We start from the raw sequence: 20,667 nt of genomic DNA on the forward strand, positions 1-20,667 counted from the left end.
AGAAATACACCCATATATATATATATATATATATATATATACACACACAACGAAGGTAAAGAAGACGACGTTGCGGCCAAGAGCAGGGAGGAGAAGCGGTCTGGTGGAACCGGTTCACGAAAAGCGAGTGCGAACCGGCCCGAGTGAACCGCCGCAATAATGATCCCGTGTTCGATTCCGGCCCGCGACGAGAAAATCTACCAGGCGTGGCAATTTTATATTGGTGGAAATGACCGGCCGGGTGTCAGCGCAAGAGAGGAGAAGTCTTCTCCAGCCCCGCTCATCTCAGTCTTGCACGCGATCCGGTTTGGGTTGACGAGGGGGATCGGTGAGTCTTGGGACCCACCTGTCAATCCCGGATGACGCGGGAGGACATGTTTTGCGACGGGCCCCTCCTGCGCCAAATAATGCAGGTTGGATACACCAGACACGATGACGTGGTTAGTATACGTTGACCAACCAATCGAAAGTTTCGACCCAGGTAGGGCCCGCATCGGACTTGTGCGTCTCGCTTTACAAACCGTGCTTGGAAATGATGAACATTAAGATCAACTCCGGGGTCTCAGATTAGACCATCCAAGAGTTCCATGTTGCTAATAAAAGTGAGTCTTGACATCATTCTTGAATCATGTCGCCATGGACGAATTAAATATCTGATAGTGTAATTAGATATGAACATGACATTTTATGGAATATATAAAATGTCATATATACTACTAATAAAGTTTTAAATATTATAACTTATTTAAAAAAATATTATAAATAAAAATACTATGACTCTATTTAAGAAATTATATTTTATATAAAAATACTATAATATTGAACCATTTAGCTCAAATTGAATTTTGACAGGGAATCATTTTATGGGTATTTTGATCTTTTTTATATAATAAAGAAGATTTCTTTGGAAAATATAGAATTCCCAACAAATTACGCATTTAATTTTTAATTTATGGAAATAATCTTTAAAACAAAATGAGAAATAATTTTTAAAATACTAAAAAAATAGTGAATTGATGGTATAGTAAAGATGGGTAGATTAATAATTTTAGTAAATAAGAGTCTTAGTTATAAAAGAAGTTTTATGTAATCATCAAGTGTTCCTTATATTAAAAAATTATTAGGGCATGCCCTAAGTCAGTTATATTTTTTGATCTAAGTAAATAAATAATATTTTAAGATGAGAATGTGAAGGTAAATATGTGATATTATTATATAGGATTAAATATATTTTTATTTATAAAAATATTGTGCATAGCTCTGATAGATGATAAAATAATTGAGAATTATTTAAAATGGTATAATTCTGCAGAAGCAGAAGTCATGATTGTCCTTCATTTTACTTTCTGCCCAACCCACTAATCACAAGTCAAGACCAGTACTCACTGCATTGATGAAAGGTAGAAGGTTGCCAACAAGTAAAAATGATAGGATCTATCTAGAAATGCTATATACATTAAAAAAACAAAAAAGGAAAAGCATCCTTGTCTGAGAATAAATGCACTGATTCATTAAATTAGGGGATGACATGAAGGCAGTCATTGACCATATGATCCATTAGAGAGGGGGTTTTCAAGAAAACCTAAAAGGAGTTTTTTTTTTATATGTACTTTGTGTTTTTTGTTTTAGTTAAATAATCTAATGACAAATGGTATTTTTTTAACTTTTATTATTGAATTTTACATATATTCATATTTTAAATCCCACATTGTGGTAATGAGATCAATATACATGGTTTTACCCCTAAACACCCACATCACAATGGCTAACTTGCTAAGTTTTTTAATTGATGATTGTTGGATCATGAGGGAATATGACATACTTAAAATAGTTGTGTCAATGAATGAACAGTATCCATTCTTGTAGTAATTTGACTAAGGATTCATGATCATTTGAATTGTTAGTGTTGCATGAATTGTCAAGATATATATGTATAGAATTATATCTGGAACATAGAACTTCAGTTAGTCAGCTCAGCAAATATTTTAATGCATGATTTAAGATAATATAATGCAAAACCTTTTGGTCTGGTATTTTTTATTATTATTATCATTCCATCTAAAGGATCTATTCTATTGGCTTGTAGACTTGCCCCTAAAATATAAAATATCTGAATAGTGTAAGCACTATGAAACTTGTGATGTTATGATAATATATTATCTTAAATCATGAATCCTGAAACATGGTCTAGTGAAAATATGATCTGACATATTTTGAGCTTCATTGCTTCCTCTGATTCATTACAACTATATATGCAACTTTAGTGGCATGCTAACCTTCTTTTTTCCAGTTTAAAGTCTCAAGCTTTTACAGGATGTTCTCTCACTTTTCTTCTCTGACAAGGCATATGTCTGTGGTAGGTCCATTTGTTATCTATATCCAAATTGTACACCAGCAGTAGTTTTCCATTCTGCTTTTAGACTTTGACTTCCAACCGATGCAGAATGCAGATTCTGAGATGTACACGAAAGTTAAATCAGAAACTCAAGTCTCTCACACAAAGGCATCTTATTGGTCTTTTGGAGTAGTAAGCTCAACTATTATGTCACCTTTATATTGATCTCTCTCTTTCTATCTTCTGTTCATCTTAACAGCACCTATAATTAATGAGCTCAACAAGAACGAGCATGAAATGCACATTTGCATCATGTTTTCTTACGCTGATGACTTTCATTTTTCTTTTATTTTGCAGGTTATCTTATTTGTAACAAAAAAACATCTTTAGGATTCTGAAGAGAATTGTCTCCTTAACACTGGGGTGAAATATGCTACATGTACTATGATGCATATCTCTCCATTTGCCTATGAAGTTGGTGATTACAAATGTCTTATATTAGATAATTATCCATATATTTTACTGTATCATACTCAGGCTGAGACTTCACTCAACTATTTTCAGGAAACCTCTTGTATTCTATCTACATCAAGGAAAACTGAATTCCAGGCTTGTAATTTTTCTTAACAGAGTTACACAAGTGAAAGTGAGAGAAGAGACCAGACTAGGTTTCTCAGTTCCATTAAAATATATATGAATGCCCACCATGTAGTCTCATGATGGTTTCTGAGCATATATGCATTAGAAATCCCATCTGTAATTAAAGTTGCATAGTAATATAAACTCTTTTTTCTCCCTATGATTGGTTAAGTGGAATGAGGAGGCTATGGTTTGGTCAGTGGCAGTTTAATTCAGAGTTGGTTGGTGGGAAAGCACTTCAAACTTTAATTTTCTTTTCAATAATTAATTCTATTTTCTTCTTGACAGGAATGCACTTAAATGTGATCAGATGAGTTAATTATTTTATCACACTTGTTTTTGACAACTGAAGTAAAACTAATGCTTCTCATACCCATTTTGTTAATCATCTATAAGATCAAAAAATTGATGAATACAGTAGAAATTATTGGAAGAATATTAGGAAGGACATCATTGAGTAAGTGCCTTTTTTTTCCAAACAAAAACCAATGTATTACTTCAAAAAAAAAAAGAATACTGTGCCCTGGAGATCAGCATACAAAAAAGATGCAAAATCTGAAAGCCAATCTTGCCTCCAAATAAAACTAGTATAGTTTATCTTAGCAAAATTTGTCAGATTAATTGGCATACACATGATTGAATTTAATATAAGAGAAGGAGTTCAACAAAAATTTTGTCTTTGACGAGGTGAAGGACATTTTATGACATGGATTTTAAAGTATACTTTTCACCAAAAAAGAAATGGTTAATTTAGATCTGCTAGTAGCAGCAGCAGCTGGAAAAAGGAGATTCCAGTAGCTCAATTCTAGGCTAGGTGGGAAGCACCCATCACATCTAATAAACCACACAGATTGTTGGTGAGAAGCGCACGTTAGAGCATTGACTGTGGTGTAGTACTGAAATCATCGAAATGACATATTATAATCGATCATAACAATATGGAATAATTCTCCTAGAAATCCAAAGGTCCTAATAATGATTTAGAATGTATGAGAGGAGAATCATATGTCAAAAATGAGTGGAATCCAACTGTAAGTAGGATAACATTTACCGCAAGATTGGGTCAAACATGCTATAACAGAGCTAAGTGCACAAGCAAGCAAACAATGCAGGGTCAACTGATGCAGCTCAGGAGCCTTGCAAGACTTCCCAAAGTCTTATTCTGTGTGAGGCAAGGAAAGCTCCAAGGCAGCTTTGCCCGTTTCTGCACCGCTTATATATAAAAGCATCCAACCTGGACTGCTTGTTTCAAGTTTCTGCAACTAAGATCTGGCTGCAGGCAAGAAGCAAGAAGAAGTCCAATGAAGAGGAGCACCAGATGAGGGAAGCTGCAGAAGCTGTGGAGATGAGAGCAACAGGAGGAAGTCTATGGAAGCAGCAACCACACGCTCCTTGATGTCTGCAGAAAATCTAAGTCTTCCCCAGGTACATCAGCTAGCCTCCTCAAACACACTCACATGCTTCTTTTCTAGTTGAGACCTCCTCAACTCTTTGTTTTCCTACTGTTCCATATCATTTTAGCCTTTTCTGAATGATAAGAAGCTACTCAAGGTTTGTGGATTGTATAAGTTTCTGATGTTTGAACCTGAGTTTATGTGTTACAAATTTAGAGATTGGTTTCTTTGGTTTTTAGACATGCAGTGGTGTCAAATTGTCATCTCTTTTGTCTGCTGTGAAGATTTTGGGCCAAATGGCTTTCTTCATGACTCTGCTTTTTCTGAAAAAGAGTGTAAGAAAGATGTTGTGCTCAATTTGGAGATATTTTGCAACTAGTGGTGAATCTCTGACTGGGCTTTGATGATTAAAAGCTTTCCACAACTTTTGAACTTTGGTTTCTTGGTGTTTAGATTTGGCATATATTAATAAGACCAACTGCACAGGTTACTTGATTTTTGATTTCATGTTAACTCATATATTTCTTGGAGCATTGGATTATTATGTCTATGGAGATTGTACTTTTTGCATGGTATTGAAAATTCTGTAAGAAAGATCTGCAACTTGCATCAGTCAAATGATATAATTAACCTTTCAAAGATTCATATGAGGAACTGAGTTTAACTTCCATCATTAGGACAGGGCAGGTGAGTGATTGAGAATAAAGGGGGATTGATTGCGAAAATCCAACCAACTTTTTATAGTATCTTTGCAGAGATGCTCCGAAAAATATATATATATCAAAAGAGAAGATAATGCATGCATCACACAAGCAGCAATGGAGCAAGAAAATATAGTTTGCATTATTGCACCTCATGCTTTGTGCTGCAAGATTGAGATTGGTAGTGTTTAAGATTGTTTTTTGCACTCATTATTGGTGGCTTAACTTTATTAGCAAATTTGCCAACATTTTGGATCACTACGGCTGTTTGGAGGCCATTTCAGATGTGACAAGCTTTTACAACACTGATCTGAATCAGATACTATGGGACCATAATACCAGATTCATCCAAATGTCATAAATATCTTGCAATAATAGAGAAAAAGAAATCTTAATGAAAGAGATTCACATGTATTTGGTTCAAGTCAAGAGGTATGATCTTACAAATTTGCACATGATAAAATGATCCACCTAAATGGTGGGTTAAAATAAGTTTTCTTTATTGATAAAGATAATTAATTGTTTGTCTAGCCAAATTAAAAGAATTTAATTTGCTTGTTTGTACCTTTAATTAAACACACCTAATGGACTACAGGTAAAGAAAATATTCATATGTAATTGTTCTTTTGTGTTTCATTTTGAGTGTGACAATTACAATTGGTTTATACTTTGATATCCAACTGCCCAATGTGCAGTGCAATTAAGCTAATTATGTGATTTTGCTGCAAATATTGTCATTTGTTAGGTGCAGGTGATTGTGATGAGTGCCAATATGGGTTGCAGCCACTGCAGGCAAAGGGTCTCAAAGGTGGTCTCCAAAATGAATAGTAAGAATTAACCTGTGAATTCAGTGAACCAACACTACCTGTATAAATAGGCATTCTTGTGTTAGTTGCTTGATCATACTGGTAATTGCAACCCTATTTCTTAATTTTATTTCAATAAAAAATAAAATGAAGGTTTCATTGGCATTGCAGTATCCACTAAAATGAACTTAAAACAACGCAAAATGGCTTATTTTTCTTGATATTAATTTAACCATAAGTTGATGTGTGTGTGTGTGTGTGTGTTTTATTAAGCTCCTTTGTGTATACTCATCTCCTTCATATCCATATAGAAGACTCAGGTTAACTACTTTTATCTGTGATTAGTCTTTGCCTAATCAATATAACATGTGAAAGGACTGTAAAGGATATTAATTTCAACTGAAGTTTCAATTAGTAATCAAATATTATGCAGCTGAGAGAGTTTAACTAAATTATATATATATATATATATATATATATATATATATATATATATATATATATATATGCATTCCATTTTGTATTGATATATTAAAAAGATTTGAACAAATTAGGTCGGATTAAGATAGAGAATTAATCATAAATTTAGGAAGGTTTTCTATATGAAATTGACAATTATTGTCACTGGTTTATTTTAGCAGGCTTGCTGGATTACATGGTGGACTTGCGGAAGAAGGAGATCACAATGAGAGGGGTTGTGGAAAGCAAGAAGAGAAAAGTAGACGAAGAACGAAGAAGTTACAAGAAGAAATCACCGAGACCGTTGGGATTCCTTAGGATGAATTGTTTCAGCTGTGGTTGATGGTTTCAGATTTCTAGAGACCATATACTTAGTCATTTAATTTGGAGATTGTGTGTGTTCATGGACAAAAAATTTGGAATCAAACTTGAAATCCATTTTAATCGAACTACTCAAATGAACGATCCATTTGGTTTACAGATTCATACTCTGAATATATATATATATATATATTCTCAGCCTCATCAAAATTCAGCACCGACATATGTGAATAAGTTGTGGGTATATTCAATTATGATCGAAAATTGATATAGAGATAAAAACGTGGTCGATACCTTAATGTCATATGATTGACATGTCGTGTGTATGGTACGTGGTCGATATCTCGACGTGAGGTCGAATTGATTGGATGTTATCGTATCTTAGATTCAACAAATGACATAATTGAGTCTGGGATACACGTGTAATCATCCTTTCATAAATAAGCACTGTCAATTACCTCTTATTCACTTAAGTATTCTTATAAAGATTTGATTGATATTTACTAAGAATGCTTTCTACATAATCTTGAAATTGAATGAACATGTTTTCGATAAAGATTGAACTGAGACATAAACAAAATGAGACATCAAATAGTCAAAAAAATATTAAATTTTGACTTAACAAAGTTAATAAGAGAAATTATTGTATGAGTTGGAAAAAAATGAAAAATGGAGTCTTGCGATACATTTAATTAACTAATTAGATCATTTCAATTTTGATCGAAGTGCATATAAATTTTATTTATTAGGAAAAAAAAAAAAAGAAAAATTCTATATCATATGTTAATTTTTAATATAATATGATGATCCCATTCTTTAGCAAATAAGAAACTGGCGTTCTTATTTTTTACTACCGAGTAGGATTGATGGAGAGAAGGCGAAGGAGAATAGAGGATTTGAGAGAGGGCAGCAGATCTCGAGTTCCAGTCTGCGGGTGTGGCCGCCTCCATGTCGTTGGGCTCGTGGCACCACCGAATGCTGCGTCCCCTGCTCCGCCGCCTCCTCCCCACCTTCCTCCTCCTCCCACTCCTACTCCTCGCCGCCGTTCTCTTCTCTCCCTCCACCCCTAATCCTTTCATCTCTTTCTTCGGGTGCGGATCACATTTCTCTCTCTCTATATGTATGTATTTCGTGTTCCGTCATGTCTTATCTCGCTTCCCAACAGGTCTTTCTCGCTGGAGGAACCCGACATCTGGAGCGCGCGACGGGTCGTGGAGTGGAAGGCGTGCAATTGGTGGAAGAATTCTTCTTTACCTGGTCTGGCTCACTTCCCGATCTTGATCCATCATTAGGTTGGGGTTAGGGTTAGAATTGATGTTGATGGGATCTGCGGTCTGTTATATTTTCGCCTGAATCCACCTTGAACTGGATTTTTTATTGCAGCTGGTTCCCATTTGGTTTTTTGTTGAAATGCTGCAGCTCTGCCCGCGAAGACCAACGGCTACATCCGGGTGGATTGCTATGGTGGCCTTAACCAAATGCGACGAGATGTGGGTTGATCCGATTCTGCTTTACTGTATTTTCTTTGCTCGTCTTTAATGATACGAGGCATGAATCGTGCATTCTTTATGAGTGAAAAGTCGTTCCTTTTTTGGCCAACTGTAGTTCTGTGATGGCATCGGGATAGCTCGGATCCTAAATGCGACTCTGGTCTTGCCCAAATTTGAGGTGGCTGCTTACTGGAATGAATCGAGGTATGGCTGAGTGCTGAAAGAGAAAACGATGCTCGGTGAATTAGTACTGACGGGAAGTTTTGATTTTGATCAGTGGCTTCGCAGATGTGTTTGATGTAGACTACTTTATTCAGCAAACAAAAGGTTTCGTGGAACTTGTGAAAGAGTTGCCAGAGGAAATTGCTTCAAGAGAGCCTTATAGGGTGGACTGCAGCAAACGCAAAGGTCAATTTGATTATGTTGAAGCAGTGCTTCCTGCTCTACTAGAACATCGCTATATATCATTGACACCAGCTATTAGCCAAAGGAGAGATAGGTACTTTCTACCATGATCTCTTAAGATTCTTTGAATATCTGCTTCTGCAGTCGTTTAAGGCAAAAGGTTGTTTTGGTAGCGTGTATTCAATATTTAAAAGCTTCTTTTTGTTATGATGCTTTATTTACGTAAATTGATTCTTATTGAAGTTCATGACAGCAGGTATGTTGGTCTGGCTAATCTTTTTTTGGAAATATTATAGGTTTCTTGTGAAGTTTGGGAAAAAAATGTGTTCTTTTTCTTTTAATCAACTTGGGTATGAGCATATACAAAAAATTTTGGGGTACCCCTTTGCATTCATTTCTATCAAAATTGTTGCTTCCCATCTGTTCAACAATATTTGGAGAATATATTGATTCTAGCATCTAAATAGTTAAGTTGATCTGTTGTTCCTTTGCCAAAGTCCATCATTAACAAAATTTCAGATGTAAAACTGTGTCAGATTTTGCCCTTTTTTTGAAGGGATTTGTACATACACATGACACCCTTTGGCTTAGTAATAGATATAGGCCTTTTACATAGCATGCCAATACTAATTGTAGCCTTTTCCATGTATATAGTCTTGCCTCTTGTTCCAGCTTTGGAATTAATGTCAGACAAACACGTTAAACATTACAAAGGAATTTAGAGACTCCACTCATCTCTATATAACTCCCGCATAGTGAACTCTAACTAAGTTGAGAAACTAATATCTTAAGTGTCAAAATAACTATGGTGACTCCAGGAATTGTGAGAAAACTTCGTAATTCGGATAATTGATTAATTTTTCCCACCATATCTTTTCTTGCATACAAGCCCTCATAATATGGTGTCGTATAGGTATTTGAAACCATGGGTGTTTGTAACCTCAGGATGCTTAAGTTTTTAGAGGCAGAATGAGATCAGATCTGGGCACTCATCTGATTGCTATTCTTATTATTTGCTGTAAACAATTGTATCTATGACAGCATATGAAAGGGATGAGAAGTAAAGACTTACTAGAAGAGAATTCAACAAAAATAAAGTTGGTCCTATCTGTTCTAGATATTGTTGGTGTTAAGCATTCATGTTGGATTGGACCACAGATTCAGTTTGTGGTTTGAAAGGACTTTCTTGATTCATACAAAAGAGATTGTACTAATTACATGAAAGTAGAACCATGTCATAGTTTAAAAGAGAAAGATAAATGGAGAATCAAGAAGCATATTTTGACCTTTGGTTTGGAAAGTAAGATGTAGTCACTATAGATTGATTGTGACAAACAAGCATAATGTCAAGGTAAAAAGAACAAAACTGAACTTAGGTTGGAAAGGAAAATAATCACTGTAGGAAGCTTTTCATGCAACATGCTTAAGATAAGAGTATCACTTCCAGTATCATCATCTTAACATTTGACCAAGGATTGTAGACCAGGATGCTGGTTCCATGGTCTCTCACATGGTCAGCATCCCTATACTATTACATGATACAAGTCAGGGTTGGGATGGGGTGGCCCATATACTTTCCTTGGATGCCTTTGGGTGGTTTTTGGGCCTTTAAAGAGGTATATAGAGCTCTAATTCATAATAAAAATATGAAATTGGTTACGTAGTAATGATTCAATACAATAAAGTGGTTTACACAAAAGCTGTTGATAATTACATTTAAATAGAATTATCCTTAATGCAACTTTTGTTAACACCTTTTTTATCAGAATCTACTAAGTCCAATCCCCATGACCTTGTTACCATTTATGTGTCCAAAATAATAGCAATACCTAGTGTGCCTAATGGGCCAAAGGACCTGTCAACACTTAGTGCCTACAAAGGGTGCCATACAAAAATAGCCCTTCTCCACCTGATGATCTCTGATTGCTTTGAAATCTTCTTGTTGAAGACAGAACAAACATTTTATTGGTAAACACCAACTAATATCCTTCCCATAATGTAAAGTGTAATATTATGATATTATGCTTGGTAATGAATTATAAAATTCTAAGGTTTGTTTTTGGTGAAGCTATATAGTTGATCTTTCATGATCTCATTGGAAGGGTTATTGTCTATTTATGATTTACATGGGCAGTCTGGAATGTTTGAGTTACTGCTTAAGGACCCCTTGTAGGTGACTTGAGTGATCAGATCCACCCTCCAAATTATCAGTTTTATTCTGGACAACACTTTATATGTTTCAAACTAATACACCCTCACACAGATCAAGGTTACTGAATATATATGTGTGTGTGTGCAAATGTCTTACCATCTAAATGCTTATTTTATTTTGGAAATATGAACATCAATGGTTGTATTTTTACATGTGAAATTCGCTGGTCTGTATATATGCAGCAATAACTCTTTTAACTCTATGAAAGTAGAAGTTGTAGGTATTTTCATGAAAAACTAAAGTTGTTTTGAACCTGAATTGGCAACAGTTGCAGCTTCCTGCTTAATTTGATTGCAGATATGATCCTATAGTACAACTGACATTACTCCTATAGATAATAGAATCCACTGTAGTAAACAAATATTTAATGTGTTTTAAAAAGTATTCTGTGACTTGCAGTGGAACTTTTGTTTTTGGAATATGTTTTTAATTGGTCTTTGCCCATATCTGACTTGAGGTGTCTGTCAGAAGCAGCCAAATGCTTAAAAAGTGGTTAGCATAGTAATCCTTGAGACACTACAGATGTACAACAATTTGTTCTATTAATTTCCTGTTGAGCCGAAAGATGTCCTGCATCTTGAAAATTGAAATTGCTCCTTTTTCATTATAATTCCCATTGAAAAGGAAGTTATGCACTCAGTAATAATATGTTTCTCTCACTTATATTGTTTTTGCTTCAGGTATCCACTATATGCTAAGGCTGCGCTTTGTCAAGGGTGTTACAATGCACTGCGCCTGAACAAGGCCTTGGAGGCTAAAGGCTCTGAGCTGTTCAAATTGATACCAAAACCCTTCCTCTCACTACACCTAAGATTCGAACCTGACATGGTGGCCTATAGTCAATGTGAATACCAAGGACTCTCTTCGACATCCTTAAATGCTATTGAAGCTTCACGTGGGGATAGAAAACCATGGACTGGTGATGCTGCTCACATTTGGAGGAACCGTGGGAAATGCCCACTCACACCAAAGGAAACAGCATTTGTCCTCCATTCTCTTAAAATCCCCACCGATACAACAATCTATTTGGCAGCCGGGGATGGTCTCATGGAGATGGAAGATTTCACAGCTGTTTACACCAATGTCTATACTAAATCTTCTCTTCTAAATAGTGAAGATATTTTTCGTATGCACGGCAACACAAAAGCTGCTCTGGATTATTTTGTTTCGATCAACAGTGACGCATATATTACAACTTACTTTGGAAATATGGACAAGATGGTGTCAGCAATGAGAGCAGTGAACCGGCATTACAAAACATTGGCTTTGAGCAGGAGGGCTTTTGCAAATTTTACTGCAATTGGGCTGAAAGGGGTGGAGTTGGCTGATGCTTTATGGAAGTCTCATAGAGAAGATTTTGTGATGGGAAGAGGCACTGCTTTGCCTGATTGTTTCTGTGAATTTACTTTATGAATGGTCCTTCAATTTTTCTTCCTCGTACATAGTACAAACGTCGCTATGTTTGGATTATGCTCTCTAAGGTTGTAAAGTAGGAACCTTATCATTGTACAAGGCTTATTCTCAAAAAGCAAAGGCAATGAAGATTAATGAATTGTGATGTGTGGTTGATTGTATTGCCATGAATAATTGGTGAATATTCCAATATACTGATTGTTTGTTTTCATTCAAGCATTTGATTTTGCCAAGTAACACATGAAAAATGAAAACAACGCAAAGCTTTGTGCTCAGAAGCAAATTTGTGTCAACAGAAGCAAACAACACAGCTTTGTGATCAGCAGTTCTCAGTTGTCCTTTAAATTGCCAAAGATATCCTCAGCTTGGTAAGTCAGGCAGCAGCAATGCTTTCTACGTTGATGATAAGCTATGAAAGCATATGAGCTTATGTTTGCACTCGTATATATTTCTATCAACAGCTTTGGTATCTCCAATGCTGAAAACAATGGATTAGACTGTGGATTCTTCAACTGGAACCAATGGCAACTTTCCTCCATATATCTCGGGGAGTTGACTCTCATCAATTTCTTCTAGTAGTGTAGCTTTCAGATCCTTATTCTCGATGAAGATAAACTATACAAGGACAAGGCAAGAACTATAGATCAGTTATGAGAGATGAGAATAAATATGCATGTGCTGCTTAAATTGTCAGTATTGTGTTTGTGGCTGAACACATTGTTTTCCTAAGCGATGACATAAATGATCACAAAAAGAGCAATCTTTGGGACATAACAAAGAGTTCCAGTAAAATTTGAGTAAGAAGGTGAGAGCAATTACCTTTTCCTTGGTATTCTTATCGAGAAATTGATATAAGATCTTCCAAACCCTCATGAAAATATACGGTACATGGATTAGATATGCTTTGCCTAGCCTTTCCGGGTAGCGATTCTGCACTTATGCAATGATGAAATCAGTAACATATAATTGCAAACTTGTGCTTCAAAATAGAAACAAGGACACCTTTCTAGGAAGATCACAATGCACATATCATGAAGAAGTGTCTTCTCTAAAGAACAATAGAGTACAACAGCCACAGAACTGGAATCTATAGGCATTTTAGTGAATCACTTCTGCTATCACTCTACATATTGGGCTGTCAAAAAGTTGCATTGCTGTTGACATGAATATTATTTATAGAGGAATTCAACATCTATTTCACCAAATAATAGCAACCTTGATCAGTTAAATAACAACCCTTGTATGATATTATTCTAAATATATTTTCCTGTGTTTTAAATATTTAATTGCTTTAAGCCAGTTATATTTACTGTTTGTCTCATCAACATAAAAATGATTTCTCTCTTCCCATTCAGTTGAGAAATTTTGGTGGTTGCTTATAGTGTTTTTCGGTTCAAACACAAATATAACATCACAGTGTAATTTCCTTGGCCATAGACTGAAACGATGTGCGCGTGACAAGGAAAATTATTTTTAGACTGTTTAAACGAGTCTTATAAATGCGCCTGCATTTAACAAAACTGCTAAATAAGGAGTACTGTTTTCAGGAAAATCTACTCATTCTAAGCAATCATATAAAGCAAGACTTCATGAAATAAACCTGTAAGATGTCTAGAGATGCAAGGTAACCCCGGATATCGCAGTTTGAGTAGCCCCAACCATTAAGATCTGCAATACATGTGAACTTCTCCTGACCTGTAGGCATTCTGCAAGTATGGTAAGGGTCAGATGGAAATAAGGTATGGAGATCAAGAGATTATGTTCATATATATGCTGTGCTTGTTCCTACAACACAAACTTCTTTTTCTTTTTTCCCGAATAGGATTCTACAAAATTTTCTGACAATGCATTTGAAATAAAACATCATATCCATCTGATATCAGTACAAATTATTCCAGTCAATTCATTAATTAACTAGATATACACACTGTCTTTGGGGTTTTACGTCTACATTAGAAAACAATAGATGAATCACCTGGCACATAGTTTATCAAGAATATACACAACAAAACCTGAAATTCCAAGGAAAAACACGACGTAAGTGAGAGTATTGTTATATAAAGCAGTAAAATCTAATTCAAGGAGATACACTTTCATTCTTTAGCACTTTATTTGTTGTATACTGACAACTTACGCTTCAACTCATCCATCTCTCGGTTGGAGCAGAAATGTTTAGCGGGATGATAAACAACTATGGGGCGCCCCAACTTATCGAATCCCTGTGTGAATACTTCCTTGTGAGAAAGCTCATTCTTGATTTCAGTCTCAGAGATGAAACCATTTGGTACTGCTGTACATCTCCATTCGAGGTATTTTAGGAATAGGGCCGAGGCTTTCTCGACATCCAGATTACGTGCACGCAGAAACCTTCTTAGCATTAGATCATCTACTTCCTGCATTTGGCATGACAAAGTAATAATCTTCTTATCAGAAACAGCACAAGGATGTAGACTGGTTTTTGGAAAGAAATTTTCGGGAATTATGAGAAAATTGATTGTAGAGATACACGCTCTCTTCAGAAAAGAAAATCTGATTTCCACAAGAACAAAACCATATGCTAACAGAAAATACAAGCAATTATTAGCTTTAAAACTTGTATGTTCACTATGTTTCTACAGTTTAGAACAGACTTAAGACATGTGAAGTACCATAATTCAGAAGGATGAACCATGTGGTTGTGTCAACATAATGAAGTATCAACTTCAGAATTTTTACCCATACCAGATATAAAAATCAAATCATGATCAGTAGTAAATTTATATGACCAAATTTCTAAAGTACCTTCAAGTGAAAAATAAAGGAGTCACTTGTGCAAGAGGATCGGTATACCATCAGTTAAAATTTGAGCATTTGAACATAATCATAAGCACCCCTGACAGAGTCTTCTAATAAATATGGTCAAAATTACATTTAATTGTAATTGAGTAGATTCATAGGTATGGGTACAAAAATCTAGACTCCTGAAGGTGAAAGTAAAAAAAAATTAAAAGGGTTTACATGCCATATTGAAAATTATGGAGGCATATGGTTAGGAACCCAAAATTCTGTATGTTATAAAAGTAAAAAAAATAAAAATAAAAGTTTGGAAAAGAAGTTTCATAATTGAAAAGGCTAAGTTATTGAGATAGCATAATTATGATTCATATTAAGTGACCTATGGAAAACAGGGGCTAAGGTAATGGCACCATAGAAGAACCTGCAGGAAAAGGATTTCAAAAGCTTATAGTGAGGCAAAAACCTGCATATAGGGAAGAAATTACTGGGGAAGAAAGGATCCAAATACAAAAAAATATGCATTTAGCTGATCATGATATTTATCCTATAGGCATAACTTTATGTATCACCATCCATAATAACATAAACCAGTGGATTTTATACAGCAAAAAAGAAGGATAAATATGATCAAATCAAACACCCAATTGTAGCTGAAGACTGATAGGACTAAAAGATGTGAAGAATTCCAAGATGAGAAAACTAATATCCCAAGAAACAACAAAGCCAGTGAGCACACAACAAGCAAGAACATAAGCTTGGCGATCTCCAAGAAGATCAACAAGATATGATGTTCCACAGGGGAGAATCTGATAAAGATGAACGGATTTATATAGCTAAGACAATCGAGTGGATTCAAAATACCACAAAGCAAAAGCTGAGATTGGGATGGAGAAAGATTGGGGGTGGGGGGCGGCACCTTGGCAGCTGGAACTTGGCCCTCCACCAAGGCCCTCAGCGAGGCAACCTTCTTCTTCTCCACATCATCACTGCCCGGCAGCTGCTGGTTGTCTTCGAGCTCCATTGCTGCCTCCGAAACTCTATCTACAGTGATGGTGGAACCTGTGTGGCTGGGCACGCTTCCCAGACTGCCCACCCACCACCACCCATCAAGATATAAGAGGACAGCGAAGAGATGCGAAGAGATGAGTGAGAGAGAGAGAGAGAGAGAGAGAGAGAGGGATGCAAGGAGGCCTCTTTGGCAGTGGCAGATTTGGATCGCCATCTCATTAATAAGTCACTGACACCGACGACTTCCTCATGAAGATTCCAAGTTTGTAGTCAACAATACATTGTTCTACACGTATAAACATCTCAGCATTTGTAATGTGTAGTTGATTGGTCCAAAGTTCTGTATCTCTAAACAAATCTTAAACAGTTCAGCAATTGCATGTGTGGTTGAGTGGTCCAAAGTTTTGGATCTTCTAACAAATCTTACGTACTCAACAATTTGTGATGTGATGATAAGAATAATCAGTCATGAAAAAAATGTATCCGTGTATTGAAAAATATAATCCTATCAAATGTAGTATTGACGAGTGCCTCGTTCATTGTCTATTTTACGTGTGCGAATTCTACTCCGACTCTCTTGATTGAGTCTCAAATACGACACGATTAATTATGATTATTTATTTTTTTATTCGATGATTTTATGAAAGAAAAAATAATTTTTAAGTTTTTTTCGAAAGGTGTCATATTTTTATTTTATTTTAAGATGGTGCTTCTATTTTTATAATCACATAAATGCTCTCATCCTCGTTGACTATCTATTATCTTTGTGCTATCGTGATTACGAGGCTTTTGTCTATCGTCTTGATGCTTTCACTCTTTGTGCATATCTTTCTCTTCCATAAAAAAAAAGAATATTTTTATAGTAATAATAAAGGTATGACTACTAGTTCAATGGAAAGCTAATGGATAAGTTGAATCATGAGGAAGTAGAGGGAGAAGAAGCACGGAGGAAACAGAAATCTCATGATATAGAAAATGTGTCATAGAGGTGACATGCAAAAAATGACGATGATGGACATTTACAATATTACAGGAGATAGGAGAGAAAAATAAAAAATAAAAACACATTTCAAAAAAAGTTATATATATATATATATATAGAGAGAGAGAGAGAGATCAATTTGAAAGCTTAAATGTCAAAATACATAATAAAATAATAGATCATTCAAGTCCATTAGAAGAATTTCAAAACTTCAACTATTTGACAATTGACTCTCACCTAGATTTGATATTTCACCTAATATCTATATATCAATATAATCAAGAATTAAAAATACTTCATTAGGAATAGGATCTTATTGATAATATAGCAGTAGAATGAGTTATAACACGTTGATTTCCATGAAAGTACAGCATGAGAAAACCCTTGATACATGTAATGTTCTTTGATAAACTCCCACATTTACCAATAAACATCAAACAAGAGAAGATGATTTGATTAAAACTGCACAACCAGATGGTTTACCAACAATCCATGAATCATTATAACAGTCAAATGGGTTATAAGAACATTGGTTTCTATCAGAGTGCAACATGAAAACCCTTATACATGTAATATTCTTTGATAAGCTCTTAGATTTACAAATAAACTTCTTGAAGATCCTATATTTATTTTATCCTATCAAAATAAGTATTAAATGATCGAACGGCAACAAAGACAGCAATATACTTCAATTATGTTTTGCTATCTTCTTGATTCAAGAAAAAAGAAAGGAGAAGAGAAAGAAAAAGAAAAAGAAAAAAGGGATGAATAAAGGAAAAGTGACAAAGGAGAAGCAAAAGATAAGGTCTTCGTCGAGATCACCATCACTACTATGACAATAACTTATCAAATAATGTAGCAGTCAATTTGCCTGTTCCTTGAACAAACAAAATCAACAAGGTCTTACTGAACTAACGATCCAAAAGCCACTATTGGATTTTTAGGACGAAAAGGGTGAAGGAACGAGATTGGATTAGGAGGTTGATTCTCGGAACTCCAATGTACCCTCATAGTCGACCCGAGGTGGAGTTTGATCGGCTTCATCTACGCTACGGCCTTGCATGACATATTGATGTCAGGAGAAGATTTTCAACTTCATCCCTTCGATGTTTAAGTTAATGAGTGGATTTTGTGATGTAAAGAGTTCGGTTTCTTCCTTAAACCAAGAGATCGGTATTTATACATGCGGTGATAACTCGATCGTACGTGGGTCGGTAATGACCACTGATCGATCGGTCCGTAGGCTCCCGATAGTGTGAGTCGGCTCGTTTGGTCTCTCACTGTGCATCGCTGACCCGTACGATTCCAGCCGACGCGGAGGGGGAGGGTTCCTGAAAACTTGGTTGACTTTTCATCGAATCCACCCGAAAACGTGGGGGAGATTATGCAGCAGTCGACACGACACAACTGCAGGCGGCGGTGAAAAAAGTCTTCCCAAGAAGTGACTGCAGCAACCATGAAGGTTCGGTGGGATATCCAACCCTGGCGACGGAGACTGCTGGGAGAGAAGCTGATATCCAACCAAAAGTCTAGTTTTGATCTATTACATTACTGTTGCTGTTGTTTGAAGTTTTTGAAATTTTCTAAAAATATTATTCGAGAGTGAATATAAAGAGTTATTATTATATATAGAGAGAGACGGAGAGAGCAGATAATAACTACTTATTGCATCGTATACGAATTCTCCAAATGATTTGCGCCACCATAGAACACACAGATCAGCGGGCAAACTGCTGGCAGAGAAAGAAGGAGAAGCTGATGACCATCTAAAGGTCTAATTTAGATCTATTATTATTATTATTATTATTACTTTTTTTATGTTAATTGCTCTCTTTTATATATATATATATATATATATATATATATATATATATATATATATATATATATAACTCATACTTATGATCATGTATCACTATTTTGATAAAAAAAAAAAAATACTATCAATTTGGACATAAATGGATGCACATGCTACTTTCGAATAGGGCTCACATTGACAAGCTTTCCTCGCATATTTTACCTCTAGTTATAGCCTATTATCGCCTATCGTATGTGGCTCACGATGCACCACCAATTGGTACACTTCCTCACTGTTCTTCTTCCTCGTCGCTTCATCTCATTCTTTCTCTTTTTTCTTTTTCTTCCTCTAATGTCTTCGTTTTCTCTCTTCTCCTCATTTCTTTCCCTATGCTTTTTATAAAGACATTATCCGATACCCGAACCACTCAACTACTCTTCCTTCCTCCACTTCCCTTTCTTTGCTTTCGATAAATATCAATCAAGAAGAAGTAATCTTTTTAAATGTTTAACATATGATTGATCCTCCTTTTATTCCAGTCCATAATCAGAAGGATCATCCATCATAAACAGGAGAGAGAATCAGATGGGGACTTAAATCTTTTGTGTATTTTACAGTATGATGCTACTTTGATTCAACTTCATACTCCATAAAATGACAATGCAAGAACAGACTATCTAAAAGAATCATATGATACAAAAGTCACCCCTCATATCAAAGATAAAAAGAGGATCACTCTTCTCTCCAAAAGACAAAGGTGCAATACATGCTTACATCATTTGCTACCCAATTGATAACTTGATTGATTGCCTTCACATCTGCAGCAACCCCTCAATTCGTTACCATATCATTGGCATTTAGCATGTTGGGTTCTAACGAATCTTGTCAGGGAATTGGCTTTCTTTCTTTTCAGCTATATGTGGACAGTCTCTCAAAATGTCATTTATAAGCCAATGCACATCTATTGAAATTTGTTAATAAACAATTTGCTTGAGAGGCAAATTGGACTATTTTTAAATATATTTTACAAGATTATTGGTGAGACCTTTTTTAATTGGATCGTTATTAGTGAAAATTATTTTTAATAATTATAAAAAATATATATCCAATATATGAGGCTCCTATTAATGTAAAATCTGAGAAGGATCAATCTGCCTTTGATATTTTTGTGACTTAGACTTTGATATTTTCTATTTTTGTGACTTAGACTTTGATATTTTCTATCGTAAAAGAACAATCTTATCATTGTACCGAGATCCAACCTTAAATATTTTTAATGATTATACAAACCTCAATCATTAAGTCGTTGCTCAGTGAATTCTCTACAAGCAAACACTGCATTCAAGCGACCAAAGAAGTTACCGAATTATCATCAATGTTTAGACCCAGTTCAAAGGATGAGGTGACAGAAAACATATGAAGACAGATAGCTTGGAAACCATTAATAATCTGATGAAAAAAGAGTTGAGATTAGAAGCTTGACAACTATGCTATATTGTCATTGTGGACATTTGGAAGTAGCACTTTGCTTAGGAATTCTCAGTCCTCATTTGTGAGTGATGACATCAAAGAGAAGTCATTAAATTGAACCTTTTTGATCTCATGAGATTTGCCCAACACTAGTTTTGGATTTAGTATTATGTGATGGAAAAACATCAAGTATTATGAGATATGATTCGTTGAACCATAATTTAGAAAACAGAGCATTTTCCTAAATTGTACACTTCATGAAGGATACAGAAAATACATGAAGTGATACATTTCAGCTTCTCTTTATCTATGATGTAAATATAATGGTCATTTTAATGTAGCAATAGCAATAAGTTGAAATCCTTGCCAAATTCATCCATTAATCCACTCACCTCTTTATTAGTTGGAATGGTGTTTGAAAACATGATTGATATTAACAATGGTAAAACATTAAAAGAA

At 35.2% G+C, this 20,667-nt stretch overlaps 2 protein-coding genes and 1 long non-coding RNA gene across 6 annotated transcripts; 2 read left to right on the top strand and 1 right to left on the bottom strand.

Moving 5' to 3' along the window:
- Positions 1–4,341: 4,341 nt before the first annotated feature.
- LOC135671605 (uncharacterized) lies at positions 4,342–6,723 on the top strand. Its single transcript, XR_010512772.1, has 3 exons — positions 4,342–4,399; positions 5,815–5,896; positions 6,517–6,723. It is a non-coding gene; the product is annotated as an uncharacterized LOC135671605 (long non-coding RNA).
- Positions 6,724–7,487: 764 nt separating this feature from the next.
- LOC135671625 (O-fucosyltransferase 13-like) lies at positions 7,488–12,314 on the top strand. Of its 3 annotated transcripts, none has more exons than XM_065179838.1 (6): positions 7,488–7,746; positions 7,821–7,912; positions 8,075–8,145; positions 8,261–8,349; positions 8,423–8,644; positions 11,443–12,314. In XM_065179838.1, the coding sequence occupies exons 1-6, from the start codon at positions 7,604–7,606 to the stop codon at positions 12,173–12,175; spliced, it is 1,350 nt and encodes a 449-aa protein (XP_065035910.1). In that variant the 5' UTR covers positions 7,488–7,603; the 3' UTR covers positions 12,176–12,314. The 3 variants fall into 3 exon arrangements, with proteins under 3 accessions (XP_065035910.1, XP_065035911.1, XP_065035912.1); XM_065179839.1 differs by having other exon boundaries at positions 7,659–7,746; positions 8,039–8,145; XM_065179840.1 differs by lacking the exon at positions 7,488–7,746 and having other exon boundaries at positions 7,820–7,947; positions 8,039–8,145.
- A 35-nt stretch (positions 12,315–12,349) lies between these two features.
- On the bottom strand, positions 12,350–16,130 carry LOC135671626 (uncharacterized). 2 transcript variants are annotated; one of them, XM_065179841.1, is made up of 6 exons: positions 15,867–16,130; positions 14,310–14,568; positions 14,151–14,187; positions 13,776–13,881; positions 12,995–13,105; positions 12,350–12,790 (listed from the first exon to the last, which is right to left on the bottom strand). In XM_065179841.1, exons 1-6 carry the CDS (start codon positions 15,969–15,971, stop codon positions 12,668–12,670), a joined length of 741 nt encoding a protein of 246 aa, XP_065035913.1. In that variant the 5' UTR covers positions 15,972–16,130; the 3' UTR covers positions 12,350–12,667. The 2 variants fall into 2 exon arrangements, with proteins under 2 accessions (XP_065035913.1, XP_065035914.1); XM_065179842.1 differs by having other exon boundaries at positions 15,812–15,934.
- Positions 16,131–20,667: the final 4,537 nt, after the last annotated feature.

The sequence above is a fragment of the Musa acuminata genome, unplaced genomic scaffold (assembly GCF_036884655.1).
Source record: "Musa acuminata AAA Group cultivar baxijiao unplaced genomic scaffold, Cavendish_Baxijiao_AAA HiC_scaffold_1144, whole genome shotgun sequence".
Lineage (NCBI taxonomy): Eukaryota > Viridiplantae > Streptophyta > Magnoliopsida > Zingiberales > Musaceae > Musa > Musa acuminata.

Bases quoted from the DNA above. Each gene is read 5' to 3' on its own strand.
- LOC135671626 (XM_065179841.1), bottom strand. From the start codon at position 15,971: ATGGAGCTCGAAGACAACCAGCAGCTGCCGGGCAGTGATGATGTGGAG. The intron at 14,569-15,866 runs GTGCCGCCCCCC...TGCCAAATGCAG, and splicing joins GCCAAGTTCCAGCTGCCAAG to GAAGTAGATGATCTAATGCT. The intron at 14,188-14,309 runs GTAAGTTGTCAG...TTGGAATTTCAG, and splicing joins AGAGATGGATGAGTTGAAGC to GTTTTGTTGTGTATATTCTT.
- LOC135671625 (XM_065179838.1), top strand. From the start codon at position 7,604: ATGTCGTTGGGCTCGTGGCACCACCGAATGCTGCGTCCCCTGCTCCGC. The intron at 7,913-8,074 runs GTCTGGCTCACT...GAAATGCTGCAG, and splicing joins GAAGAATTCTTCTTTACCTG to CTCTGCCCGCGAAGACCAAC. The intron at 8,350-8,422 runs GTATGGCTGAGT...GATTTTGATCAG, and splicing joins GCTTACTGGAATGAATCGAG to TGGCTTCGCAGATGTGTTTG.